General features: G+C 65.3%; 1 protein-coding gene across 2 annotated transcripts in view; it reads left to right on the top strand.

Moving 5' to 3' along the window:
- The window catches only part of GSE1 (Gse1 coiled-coil protein), a 321,434-nt gene that overhangs the window by 268,694 nt on the left and 38,793 nt on the right, over nucleotides 1-13,947 (top strand). For both annotated transcript variants that reach the window (XM_075008313.1, XM_075008312.1), the window contains exon 3: nucleotides 10,612-10,830. In XM_075008313.1, coding sequence (XP_074864414.1) covers nucleotides 10,612-10,830 — 219 coding nt within the window. The remainder of the gene's footprint in view (nucleotides 1-10,611; nucleotides 10,831-13,947) is intronic.

Raw genomic sequence — 13,947 nt, 5'->3', positions numbered from 1 at the left:
ATCTCACACACACACAGACACACACACACGAGATGGCTCAGCCCTGGTGCATTGCTCACATCACACGCACACAAGCAGCTCTCTCACACACACACACACACACGAGACGGCTCAGCCCTGGTGGCACTGCTCACATCACACGCACACAAGCAGCTATCTCACACACACACGAGACGGCTCAGCCCTGGTGCATTGCTCACATCACACGCACACAAGCAGCTCTCTCACACACACACGAGACGGCTCAGCCCCGGTGCACTGCTCACATCACACGCACACAAGCAGCTCTCTCACACACACACACACACACACACACACGAGACGGCTCAGCCCTGGTGCACTGCTCACATCACACGCACACAAGCAGCTATCTCACACACACACACACGCGAGACGGCTCAGCCCTGGTGCACTGCTCACATCACACGCACACAAGCAGCTCTCTCACACACACACACACACGAGACGGCTCAGCCCCGGTGCACTGCTCACATCACACGCACACAAGCAGCTCTCTCACACACACACCCACACACACACACACACACGAGACGGCTCAGCCCTGGTGCATTGCTCACATCACACGCACACAAGCAGCTCTCTCACACACACACCCACACACACACACACACGAGACGGCTCAGCCCTGGTGCATTGCTCACATCACACGCACACAAGCAGCTCTCTCTCACACACACACACACACACACACACACACACGAGACAGCTCAGCCCTGGTGCATTGCTCACATCACACGCACACAAGCAGCTCTCTCTCACACACACACACACACACACACGCGAGACGGCTCAGCCCAGGTGCACTGCTCACATCACACGCACACAAGCAGCTCTCTCTCTCACACACACACACACACACACACACACACACACACACGAGACAGCTCAGCCCTGGTGCACTGCTCACATCACACGCACACAAGCAGCTCTCTCACACACACACACACGCGAGACGGCTCAGCCCTGGTGCATTGCTCACATCACACGCACACAAGCAGCTCTCTCTCTCACACACACACACACACACACACACGAGACGGCTCAGCCCAGGTGCACTGCTCACATCACACGCCCAGGTGCAGCAGCAACGGGCACAAGCAGCTACCCCACCACCCCTCCATCCCTCGCCCTGCGCCTCCCGCCCCAGGGCTCCATCCCGCCTGGTGAGCAGCTTCCGGGTCCCTCAGCCGGCCCAAGGCTCCCGGCTCTGCCGCAGCGTGAGCTGGGCTCAGCCAGGCCTGCAGGCAGAGGTGGTCACTGTGTCCCTTCCTGGTGGCGCTGCCTCAGGGTTAGGGGTGGGCTGGCTGGGGGAGGGGTTTCTGGCTAGCCAGCCTGGGGAACCTTCACCCAGGACGAAGGCTGCCCTGCTCCTGCCTGTGCCACTGAAGTCAGAAACAGCCGTCGGAGGCCGGGGGGGTGGTTGCAATCCCAGACCTGCACTTGAAACCCAGCCAGGGTTTTGCTGCTGCCGCTTCCTCCTAGGAAGACCTTTCCCCAGAGCCGCTGGGCGAGCCCGGTCTGCTGGCTGCTTGTGCCCAGGAGCCGAGTCCGCTCTGCCCCCGCAGAGAGGCCTCACTCCCTCATTCCTGTGCTGTAACCTGAGCTGGCAGGAGTGCCCGGCAGAGGAAGTGCGCAGCCTCAGAGGCCAAAGTTGAACCCTGGCCCCGGGGACTATTTTAGGTCGCAGAGAGCGTTGGTGTCGGGACCCAGGCGTCCTGGTTCCAAGGCCGGCCCTGAGCGCACAGGGGAGACGGCCGTGGCTGGGGTCAGGTGGGGGTCCGTGGCAGGCCAACGACATCCCCTCTCTGGGTCGCCCCAGGCGTTGGGCTGAACCAGGACCGGCGGCTCCCCTCCCACCCTGCTGGTGGGGGTTACACAGCCAGCCGGCCATGCAGCAGCAGTAAGCTCCTCACACCCCTGCCAGGCTTGCGGCTGCAGGTGCTTGGCCCCTGGAGAGCCTCCCAGCAGCAGTGCCTCTCTCCTGGGGTGTTGAGGGCGCTCTGTGGGCGAGAAGAGGCAGCTCTGGGATTAGAACCGGATGTGGCAGGGCGCTGCGGGCGGCAGGGCTGTTTGTAGAAATGGAAACACCTGCTGTTCCCCACCCAGAGCTGCTTGATTCCAAGGGGCTTGTGCAAGGGCGACTCGTGTAAGACCCTGTGCAAGGCTTATTCTTGTAAGGCCCCTGTGCAAGGGTGACTCATGTAGTGCAAGGGCAATTCGTGTAAGGCTCCATGCAAGGGTGACTCGTGTAAGACCCCGTGCAAAGGCAACTCGTGTAAGGCCCCCGTGCAAGGGTGACTTGTGTAAGACCCTGTGCAAAGGCAACTCATGTAAGGCCCCCGTGCAAGGGTGACTCGTGTAAGGCTCTGTGCAAGGGTGACTCGTGTAAGGCTCTGTGCAAGGGTGACTTGTGTAAGACCCCGTGCAAAGGCAACTCGTGTAAGGCCCCCGTGCAAGGGTGACTCGTGTAAGACCCCGTGCAAAGGCAACTCGTGTAAGGCCCCCGTGCAAGGGTGACTCATGTAAGGCTCTGTGCAAGGGTGACTTGTGTAAGACCCTGTGCAAAGGCAACTCATGTAAGGCCCCCGTGCAAGGGTGACTCGTGTAAGGCTCCGTGCAAGGGTGACTTGTGTAAGACCCTGTGCAAAGGCAACTCATGTAAGGCCCCCATGCAAGGGTGACTCATGTAAGTCTCCATGCAAGGGTGACTCGTGTAAGGCTCTGTGCAAGGGTGACTTGTGTAAGACCTCGTGCAAAGGCAACTCGTGTAAGGCCCCCATGCAAGGGTGACTCGTGTAAGGCTCCGTGCAAGGGTGACTCGTGTAAGGCTGACGGGGAGAGATGGGGCCCCGCCCTCCCCAGGATGAAGGAGCTGGCTAGCTGGGGTTCGGCCTGGAGTTAAGACCCTAAGGACGTGCACGGTGCCTGGTGCTTCAAGAGACTGAGCACAACCAGGTGATTTATCCCCCAGTCCCAGCGCCTGGGACACCCAGAGCAATGCCTTGCGTTCCCGACTGTCCTGGCGAGCAGCCATTGCTGGACACGTTCTCCGTGATGGGACCCTTTGTACGTGCACACTGAGCTGTATCGCTGTCTCCTCGCTGGGCGGCAGTGGGCCTGACAGACGAGACGTGCACCCCACAGCCCCTGCCTAGCTCCCCCTCCAGGCAGCACCCAGCCTGCACGTGCGGCCTGACATGGTCCCTGAGCAGGAGTGTGGTCCATGGGGCTGATGCTGGGGGGCCAGGGGGTCTGTTCTCAGCTGGGCCGCCCAGCTCCTCAAAGGTAGGGGGGCTTCACTCCCACCAGTTTCCCACTGAATTGGGAGCTTTTGAGGCAGGGCCTTCACCTCTTTGTGACTCTCTCAGCTCAGGCCCACCTCCCTGGCAGAGTGCTTTGAGATCGGGGAGAGAGCCGGTCCTGCTGTTACCATACAGAGTTCCTGCCAGGGCTTCCCGGCAGAGCTGCCGCCCAGCCCTGGCCCTGCTGTCTGGGCTCCCTGAAGCTACTTTCCTCGGGATCATTTATCTCTAGCCACTGCCACTGTTCCGTCCCTCCAGCTGTGTGCAAACCCCTCACTTGGGACTGCTCCCGTTCCCATCCAGCAGGGAAAACACAGCACAGGTAGGGCAGTGGATCCACTTGCTCCATATTTACGCGGGAGGAAGATCAAAGCCCAACCTAGTGTACGTTACTGCGGCCAGGGAAATCCAGCTCCGTCACAGTGAGGCTGGAAAGGAATTACTGGCCTTCTGAGTTCAGCTATGAAGAAGCTGCCCACGGTGTATTCCTCTGCACTGAGCGTAACCTGACCAGACCGACGCGCCGGAGCTGCCACTTCGTCCTCCTGTTGCCTGAGGCATCGGTCAAGATCTTCCTGAGCCCCACCTGAAAGTGCATCCCATCGCCTGCACCCGTCCCCCACCCTGGAGCTTTCCCTGCCTCCGAAGCGTCTGCGCCCTGCGATACTGGGAGTCTGTGCGACTCCTGCCTCACCAGGACTTGCCATAAGTCTGCTGTGTGCACGTGAAGTTTTGCAGCTGACTAAAGCAGGAGCCAGGGCAAGTACCGGGCAGGCCGCTGAGGTGTGGTCGCTGTCCGGTTGCCCCACGCTGGTGTGGGGGATGGCAGGTGTAGAGCTCAGGCCAGGGCAATGAGTGCGGAACGATATGGTCTCTGGATGAGCCTGGGCGTAGGCCGGAAGTTATTGCCTGGGCTGGAGCCAGGCCAGAGTCCTGGTGTCAACGTTTCTGCCTCACTGGGAACCAAGTAACAGAACTGGTTTGGGGCTCGGTGATGACACAGTTCCAGCGAAGCCGCTGCAAACCCGGGGTGTGTCGGGTAGCCGGGCTGCCCCGCCCTGCTCCACTCCTAGGCGGTGTCAGTGGGTATGCCAGCAAGCAGTACCCCCAGACGCCCCTGCATTAGGCACCGGCCCAGCTTTGGTGCTCCCAGCTCAGGACAGGCGCTGCTGCATTGGAGAGGGGTCGGAGAATGCTGAGAGGGTTGGAAAATGGCCTTGTGACGAGAGACCCCAGGAGCCGAGCCCCTTTGGCATAACAGAGGTGGGGAAGGAGTGAATTGATCGCAGTCTGCAGGGCAGGCTGGAGCGGGGGACTGGGCGTTGAAAGCAGCCGGATTCAGACGAGGAGCAGCGTGCTGATGTCTAAGCAGGAGGTTGGCACAGCTGAGTGAGGCTGGTGACGGATTCTCCCACACAGGCAGTTTGCCGAAGGAAGCTGGCCGGCTTCTCTGTTAGGGAATTAATTCAGGATCACGCTCTGGCCTGTGGTGCCCAGGAGGTCAGACTAGATAATCCCAGGGGTCCCTTCCACCCTGGGAGTCTGGATCTGCAGCCGTGTTCCCTGGAAGCTGAACACTTGGGCGGCCGCCCGGGCGAGAGTCAGGTGCCTCCCAGCTGACTGGGCATGTGGTGTGCCCCCGCGCAGGCCTCGGTGCACAACAAAATTTATTCTGCCCGGGAGTGGAAGAAATTAGAGGGAACCCTGCTCTATACCTGGGCACTGACCTCCCGGCTGGAGCCCTGAGGCTCCATCTGCAGCTGTGCCGCTCTCAGTCTGTCGCAGACCCACTTCCTGCCCCACCGGAGTGGGGTTTCCCGCCTCTGCACGCGATCGGCCTCGCCTCGGAGCGGCAGCCCGGCTGGGAGAGGAACTCTTCTGTTGCCCTGCCACGTCCGCCCTGGGCGTTCGTTCAGCTTCGCTTCCCGCGTGCCTTGCTCACTCCCCGGCTGGCCGGTGCTAATCCCAGGCCGCCGGCCGTCAGGCTCCGTCTCCGGGGGTGCGGGGGGACATGCCCAGGGGCTCTAGGTCGGCCTGTGGAGCTCACCTCATTTGTCGGTGGTTGGAAACGGAAGACAAGGGAGGGATCTCTTGATGACTCCCTGTTCTCCGCCCTCCCTCCGGGGCATCAGGCGTTGGCCTCTGTCGGAAGGCAGCACATCGGCCTGACCCAGCGTGGCCATTGTTACGCACCTGCTCCCAGCCCTGGCGCACAGCCGTGACGTGCTCTGAGCCGGGCATGCGGCGTGTGCCGGTGTCCGTCTCGCCGAGGGGCGAGGCCCCATGGGCCTGGCCAGGTGGGGAGCGGCTTGCAGAGACGGGCTGCGTGTGGGATGGAGCAGGTGCAGCCCCATGGCGGCGGCTGCTGCTGCTGCTGCTGCTCAGCGCCTGTTGCGTGGCAGGCAGGGTGCAGACTGCCGGGGGAGCTGTTGGCATCAGGGCGACGGACCCGTCCCTCCTGGCAGGTTCTGAACCACGAAGCAGGGCCCGATCCTGCTCCCGTTGGCACCGGTGGCCGTGGAGAGCAATTCTGTGGCTGGGGAGCACGGGGGAGAGCCCCAGCCCAGATTCAGAGCAGGAGGGGCTCCCCAGGGAGGCTCCACCGAGCCCAGCCCTGTCATGGCGCCGTGTGGTCCGGGAGCATCACAGCACTGCAGGGAGAAGGGGCCCCTGGGCCATGTTACTGGCAGCTGGGGAGTCTCCTTGTCGCTGGGGATCCCGAGGCCGGGGGGGGCCGGGCTGCAGCGCTGCAGTTGTAACCGGCTCGGAGCCACCGAACCGTGGAAATCGGAGCAGGCTGGAGCCCTCGCTTCCAGCCCGGATTCTCCCGGGCCTCCCCCTCCGGCCCAAGGGCTCTGCGGGCCAGCAGCGCGGGTGTTCATCCCTCCCAGCACCGGGGGGAGGTCGCTGCTGTGCCAGGGAGCGAGGAACACGCCACAGGCAGTGGCAATAATGAAGGTATTATGCAGCCGCTGAGCTCAGCTGAGCATCACATGCTGCGTGTGTCCTGCTGCCCCCAGCTGGAGGGGCGAGCGCGGCTCCGTGTCTGGCAGTTTGTGCTGCGGCCCTGAGCCGGAGGGGTGAGTCGAGCTCTGCAAGCGCCGGTCGGTCGGTCGGTCTGTCTGTCTGTCTGTCTTGCCCCTTGCCAGGGGGGCAGGATGATCCCTGCTCTGTGTCTGGTTGTACACCCGTCCTCTTGTCTCCTGCCCAAGAGAGGGGTGAGTCCTGCTCTGTGTCTGTCTGTCCATCCTGCTGCCCCCTGCTGGAGGGGCTCAGTCCTGCTCCATGTGTCTGTCCTTCCGGAGGGGCGCGCCTGGTCTGTCCGTCCTCCCCCTGCTGGAGGAGAATGAGCTGTGTGTCCGTCTGTCCGGAGGGGTGAGCCCCGTCTGTCCATCCTCCCCATGCCGGAGGGGGGTGGCGGGTGTGGGGGCCGGGGAGGGCCCAGTGCCCCCGGCTCTGGGGCCTCCGTTATTTGTTCACAAACATTCCTGCCCGCGGTAATGAAGAATTACCGAGGGGATGATTAGGCGACGCAGGCAGCCTGCGAGCTCCTGTGAGGCGATGCGGCGGCCTGCTGCGCCCGCCGTGGCGGGGTGTAATTACCCCAAGGGGGGCTGTCAAGGGGGAGGGGGCGGGGCCGGTGCTTGAACTGGGCCCCGGCAGAACGTTCAGCGGCGTGATTAGCTTGTAATTACAGAGCAGCGAGGTGGCCGCCCCGGGTCTGGGGCTGCGCCGAGCCGGGGCTGAACGGCAGCAGTAATTACGCGAGCGGCGGGAGGCAGGCGGAGGGCTGATTAGTAATGCTGCTTGAGCTGTTTCTCGGGCGGGAGGGGCCGCGGGACTTCATGGCAGAGGAGAGACTGGTCTGCTGGCGGCTGGTGCACCGTGCAGCGCCCCGGGGGGGCGTTACTCATTCACACACACCCCCGGCTCTGGCGGGGTGGCAGCAGGAGCCGGGGAGCTCAGAGTGCCCTGCCAAGGTGCGTGGGGGCCCGAGGTGGACAGAGCCGGGGCTGAGGTGGCACACGGAGCCTCCTTTCTCGGCCCGTGGGGGAAGGTGGGACTGGCTGCCTGCTGGCACCACCCCAGCTCTGAGCAGAGCCCCCCAGGGATGAGCACGCTCCGACGGGCGGCTCGGGGTGGGCTGCAGCCCCTCCGGCCGCCAAAGGCGGGAAGCCCCGAGCCTGGCGCCCGCCGCCCCCACGGCCCTTCCCGCGCAGCTGTTCGGATAATGAATTAACATGAGCCGATCATGTAGACAGGCCTCCAGTCAATGGCTGAGAGCGCAGAAGTTAATAAGTGCCTGTCTAACGAGGGCAGAGGCGAGGGGCGAGCAGAGAGCACAGGCTCGCTGGGGCTCTCCTGAGGCCACCGGGCCAAGGATTAATAAAGGCTGAGTGACACCCTGGAGCCTTCCCCAAGAATCGGGAAGCCCCAGGCCTTGGCGTCCGCCCTGCCTCTTCCCCTTCTCCCTGCGGACCTGCCGCAGCTGCGCCTGCCTTTGGCGGTCCCCCCCGCTCGGTGCCCTCTGCGTAGCGCCGTGCCGGGGGCTCTGCTCGCCGCACAGTGGTCCCCTGGCTGCGGCAGGGCTCCATGGCATGGGGCTTTCTCCCAGGCGGCAGGAGCTACAGAGGCCGGGGAAGGGGGTAGGAAGCTGGGGAGCGTGGGACAGGTGCAGAGCAAAAGCTGGGCCTGGGGAGGGCCCCGCCACCCGGTCGGTCCGCCCTGTACTGAGGTGCTTTGCCGGGGCCGTGCATCGTACCCCGGTAGTCTGTGGCCTTGCTGGAGAAGGGCAGTCTTGGCTAGACATGGCTCCGGCCCCTTCAGCCCAGGGCTGAGACACGCGGTCTGGTGGCCCAGGGCTGCCTGGTTTGCCGTGCCAGAGGCATGAGGTCTGAGGGACTGGGTCTGTAGCTTGAGGGGCGGGGTTTGGTGTGTGAGGGGCGGGGTCTGGGTGTGAGGAGCAGCATCTGGGCGGGGTCTGCAGTGTGGGGGTGGGGTCTGTAGTGTGAGAGGCGGGGTTTGGTGTGTGAAGGGCAGCGTTACGGGTTTGGGGACAGCGTCTGGGCGGGGTCTGTAGTGTGAGAGGCGGGGTTTGGTGTGTGAGGGGCGGGGTCTGTGGTGTGGGGGTGGGGTCTGGGTGTGAGGGGGTGGGTTTGGGGTGGGGTCTGGGTGTGAGAGGTGCCAGTGAAAGGGGCAGTTTGTGCAGCCTGGCCGGTGCAGGGCAGAGAGGGACGTGGCGGGGCAGGACTTTGGTTCCATGGCGCTCACCCCCTGGACTGGCCCAGCCCTTCACCCTGTGACCCTGATTGCAACCTGTCCTGGGGCGCGGGGCCGGGAGCATGAGGGGCTTTGTTCTGCCACCAAACAATTCTTGGAGCACCTGAACAGTGATTTCTGCCCTGGCTTCAGATTGCAAAGGAGCTGCAGGTCGGGCCCGAGGGGCATCGGCCGAGCTCTGGGTACTGGGGCCCAGGGCTGGACGAGATGCAGGGGCTGCAGGTGGGGCCCGAGGGGCGTTGGCAGAGCAGCCTGGCAGCTGTGGCCGTCCCTCCCTGCGAGCTGTGGCTGTCGGTTCATGCCCAGCTGGCCGAGAAGCCTGGGGCGGGGGCAGGTGGTGCACTTGCAGCTGTCAGGGCTTAGCCGAGCCTGACCCCGGCCCTGCAGGCAGATCTGCTACCAGCCCTACTCGGTGATCTGCGTGGCCTCATCCGCCTTCCGCCACCATATGGCGGACGCGAGGGGTCGAGCGGCGGGATCGGTGCTGCTCCGGCCGCACTCCATGGGCCCTGCTGCAGGGCTGACAAATCCCGGCTGGTACAGAGCAGCTGGGGCCATGTGGCTTGGGGTCAGGCTGTTTTCTGCGGGAGCAGCCTGTGTGCCCTCGCTGCGGGGAGCATGGGCTTTCCCTGAGCGCCACTCTCGGAATCCATCGCGGGCTGCAGAAATCAGCCCTGGGCCCGACGGACGCTGGGAGCCCCCCGCCTGCTGGGATCTCTCTGCTCTGCTTTGTGGGCAGGGGCCGAGCCGGTCGGCCGGGGTGCGGGCCTTGGCCTGCCCCTTTCTCGGGGCTGTGTTTCGGAGCAGGGCGCACGACTCCACACCCAGGTGGCGGCCGGGCGCCTCGGGCTGGGAGGGTTTCAAAGACTTTGGCGCCTGGGTCTGTTTGTGCCCCTTTTCCCGCACCCCCATCTGGGAACGCTGCAGGGGAGGCCCAGCTGCTCGCTCGGTGTCCAACCTTGTGCGTCCCAGTGGGCTGGCAAAATCAGAGCGCAGCCAGCTGAGAGCCGCAGTTCTTCGTCCTGGCTGATTCCTGCCCCCCACAGCCGGGTTTCAGGCCAGGGACTGGAAGGCCGATGGCAGATCCCAGCTCCAGTCCCGGCTGGTGCACCTGGACCCCAGGCTGCCTTCTGAGACAGCCCTGCTTGGCCTCTGGCCCCCTGTCTCTGCCTCTCCACTTGGAGTAGGGTCTTGCCTCGGGCTCCTGGCTTGCTTTGGGCCCTGGACTTCCCCCTGGGCTCGTTTGTAAGGGGCCTTCTGCCGGGGAGTCCCCAGTGCCAGGGGAGGGGAGGGCGTTTGCAAGGCACATTGATGTGGTGGGAGGCCCATGCCAAGCTGGGGACTTAGTGGAGCTTTGGGTGGGCTCTGCGAGGGTAGAAAAGGTGGTCCGGTGAGTGGAGCACAGAGGGGGTGAGGGGTGAGTTCCTTGGCTGCGCTGCGTTGCTAAAGGTCCCACGGACGTTAGGACCCCAAGGTGCGCTCTGTCGGACGAGGGCAGCAGGCCCCTGCGGGGGGTAACTCAGTGCTAGAATGGGGGGGCTGTTCTGGGTGCCCCCCAGGGAGGCAGGTGGTTCAGGCGCAGGGTGGGCTGTAGTGGCTGTACGTGGTCGCCCCCTTTGGCTGATCCACGTGGAGGGATGCGAGGGGGCGCTGCAGCCCAGGCCAGGGCAGCTCCGTTAGACTTCGCTGAAACCAAGGCACAGGCCGCCCCCCTAAGAGAGACGTCCGCTCCCCCTCCACTGCCGGGGCGGGGCTGGCCGGAGATCGGCCCCGGTGGCTGGTGACCAGGGAGCTGGGAGATGTGGCTTCGGGGCATCCCGTCCCCTCCCCTCCCCTACCCTGGGCTCCCCCTCTGCTGGTGCAAAGCACTTGGAGATCCCTGGGTGAGAAGCCCAGCGTGGGAGCCAGCATCCTGCCTCTGTGCCTGGCTGCAGGCCGGTCCCTGCTGCGGTAGCGACTCGGGCGCCTGCCCTCCCAGTGACCTGGATTGTTCTTTTCCTTGTTTCAGGCATGAGCCATGAGCCAAAGTCACCTTCCCTAGGAATGCTCTCCACCGCCACCCGGACCACGGCCACCGTCAGCCCCCTGGCCCCGTCTCCTCTCAATGGCGCCCTTGTGCCCAACGGCAGCCCGGCGGCCACCAGCTCCCTGTCCGTCCCGTCTGCGCCCTCCTCCAGCTTCGCCGCCGCCCTGCGCAAGCTGGCCAAGCAGGCAGAGGAGCCCAGAGGTAAGAGAGGAGCCGGCGGCTCTGAGCGCACTGGGGACTCACCTAGGCTGGAGCTCGGCCTCTGCAGCGTCTCGCTTGGGGCAACCCCTGGCTTCAGCAGGAAGGGGGTGGGGCCCACGGTGGGAGGTCCCTCTGCAGCGTCGTGCCGCAGGCTGGCTCCAGGAAGGCGTCTGCCGTGGCGTGCGGCGATGGCGTTCCTCTTCCCTCGTGCATCTCAAAGTGCTTTCATCCTGACCTGAGACTCCCAGCGTCCCCCCGGCAGTGGGGCTGGGGTAGGGGATATAAAGTGACAGCACCGTGTGGGCACAAATGCAGCCACCTCTGGGGTGGAATATAACTGCGGTTGATACAGGGGCTGTTACCCGGTCCGGAAATGCAGCGCCTGTGGGGTGGAATGCCGCAGCTGTCGCACGAGACTTCCACCAGCCCCGTGCCGTCACCTCGAGGGCGCAGCGCAGCAGCTTGTTACACAGGGTTTGTCCACCCCGTGCTGAGATGCAGCTACCTGGGGGTGGGGTGTGTGTCTGGCAATGGCTTGTCCAGGGCTCACGCCCACGGTGCTGAGGTGCAGCCACTTCTGGGGTGGAGCTTGGCAACTCTCCGTGCGGGAATCAGCTGCCCGGTGCTGAGCTGCAGCCCCCCCCGGGGCATGGGGCGACGGCTCTTGAGAAGCATGCGGCAAAGCTCCGTGCAGGAGTTTGGGATGAGGGGGAACAGGCATTTGCCTCGCTTGGCAGGACAGAACTTTACTCACCCGTGGCTGGGGTTAAGCACCCTGCTCCAGGCCTTGGTGTCGCGAGACAGGCCTGGCTGGCAGCTCCGGTGCCCAGCAGTGTGCGTGGTGGGGGGCGAAGCGGGGCTGGCTGGAGCGGGAGCCCAGCAGGCTTTGCGAGCCCGGGCTGCATGCACTCAGGATCCGTCCCCGTCCCTGTCCCCGAGCGCAGCATGCATCTGTGTGCCTTCCAGAGCCCTGCGCGCTCTCAGCATTGCAGCGCGACAGGCTGGGGTCCAGGGACCCTCTGGCCCTGCCAGGCCGGCACAGCAGCCACAGAGAAAGGAGGTGCTGCCCGTCACCCTAGGCGCGGGGCGTATCCCCTCGCTGGGAGGCCTGCTTTGGGCAGCAGCAGCCAGATGCTCTGGCACCTGCCCTCACCTGCTCTGAACCCAGCAGGTGGCTGGCTGGGGTGCAGCCAGGGCTTGGGGGGTCTGTGTCCCCGGCTCTGGGAGCTGGCAGGAGCTGTTCCACTCCCAGCTGCGAGGACCAGGTTAGGGAGCTCCAGGGCTGCTGTTTGTCGCACACAGATGACGCCTCTGGGGGAGGCTCGGCTCTGAAAGCAGCATCTGTCGTGAGGCGCAGACAGCAGAGCCCAGAGCCCTCCCTGCCTGCTGGCCCTGGCCCTGCCCCTGTCTCCCGGCTGTGCCCTGCCAGCTTTCCCTCCTCACTGTGCAGTGCCCGGCTCCAGGGGTGCAGCAGCCCTGCCGTGCTCCCGGCGCAGACAGCCCTGTCATGGCCGGCTCCTGGCACTGATCCCACTGGGGGCAGCCGGGCCAGGAAGCTGCTCAAAGGGGGCTGTTTTCATGCAGGGTTTGCCTTTGCCAGCCCCATTCCCCCAGCAGGGAGCTGCCCCCCTCTATGCCAGCAAAACCATCTTGCCTGGCTGGCACTGAAAGCTTGGCTGGCAAAGCTGGGACCTGTGGAAATGCAGCATGTGCCAGCCAGAGAGTGACACCCAGCCTGGAGGGAACAAGCCTGGCACACACTGGCAAGAGGGGCAGGGGCAGCCTGTTGCCCAGCAGGGGCAGGTGCAGGGCAGCGTGGTCCGTGGGTTGGAGGCGGCCTGGCACACACTGGGGGCGGGGGCGGGTGCAGGGCAGCGTGGTCCGTGGGTTGGAGGCGGCCTGGCACACACTGGGGGCGGGGGCAGGGCAGCGTGGTACGTGGGATGGAGGCGGCCTGGCACACACCGGGGGCGGGGGCAGGGCAGCGTGGTACGTGGGATGGAGGCGGCCTGGCACACACCGGGGGCGGGGGCAGGGCAGCGTGGTCCGTGGGTTGGAGGCGGCCTGGCACACACTGGGGGCGGGGGCGGGGGCAGGGCAGCGTGGTACGTGGGATGGAGGCGGCCTGGCACACACCGGGGGCGGGGGCAGGGCAGCGTGGTCCGTGGGTTGGAGGCGGCCTGGCACACACTGGGGGCGGGGGCGGGGGCAGGGCAGCGTGGTACGTGGGATGGAGGCGGCCTGGCACACACCGGGGGCGGGGGCAGGGCAGCGTGGTCCGTGGGTTGGAGGCGGCCTGGCACACACTCCCACTCGCTGCAGGTTGGTTACACAGCCGCGGTTTTCCGTGTCTCAATTGCTAACGGCCGTTAAGAGCCTCCCAGGTGGCTCCGGCCGCTTGGCTGAGCCCGAGTGCGCAGCGGCAGCCTGGACGGCTGGTTGCCGCCTGGCCAAGCTGCAGAGCCAGCCTGGCACCACAGCCCAGCACTGGGTGTGCTGACCTGACCCCCTTCCGAGCCATGGGCTGCAGCTGTCCCCCGTCTCCAGCGCCTGTCCCCGGCCTGATACCTCCCTCGGCCGCCTCTGCAGGGGGCAGTTGTCATATTCCCTCCAGCTGGAGCCACCCAACTGCCGTCAGGTCTGCCAGACCCCCGGAGGACACGGGGGTGGGGGAGATGCTGGCGTCTCCCTGCCTCAGCTGCCATGCTCCAGTGGCGGTTCATCTCCCTCCGGTTCCTCTGCGCGGTCGCTCACCAGCCGCATGGCCAAGCTGGGGGCCGCGCACAGCCCGGGGGGTTTCCCTTCGTGGGCTGTTTGAGAGGAGCCCGCAGAGGCGGTGGCGGGAGGCGTTGCAGGTGGGAATCGGAGCTGGGGAGGGCATGGCAGGACTTCCCGGGCCCCAGCTCCAGAGCCTCAGCCACAGAACGCAGTGCCAGGTTTGGAGCTGCCGGCTGGGGCAGCAGAGACCTGCCGCGTGCGCGCCCCCTCTCCTGGCCTGGGCGGCGGGTATCGGCGGCTCCCTCCTGCCCGCTGGCCTCTCTGCTGGGCTGCAGCGGGACCCCTGGTGCAGCGTCCTTCCTTTCACACCTGCCGCCAGCCTGCCCGCCTGGTCCCACC

The sequence above is a fragment of the Carettochelys insculpta genome, chromosome 14 (assembly GCF_033958435.1).
Source record: "Carettochelys insculpta isolate YL-2023 chromosome 14, ASM3395843v1, whole genome shotgun sequence".
Lineage (NCBI taxonomy): Eukaryota > Metazoa > Chordata > Testudines > Carettochelyidae > Carettochelys > Carettochelys insculpta.
This window is presented reverse-complemented; position numbering and strand designations above follow the sequence as displayed.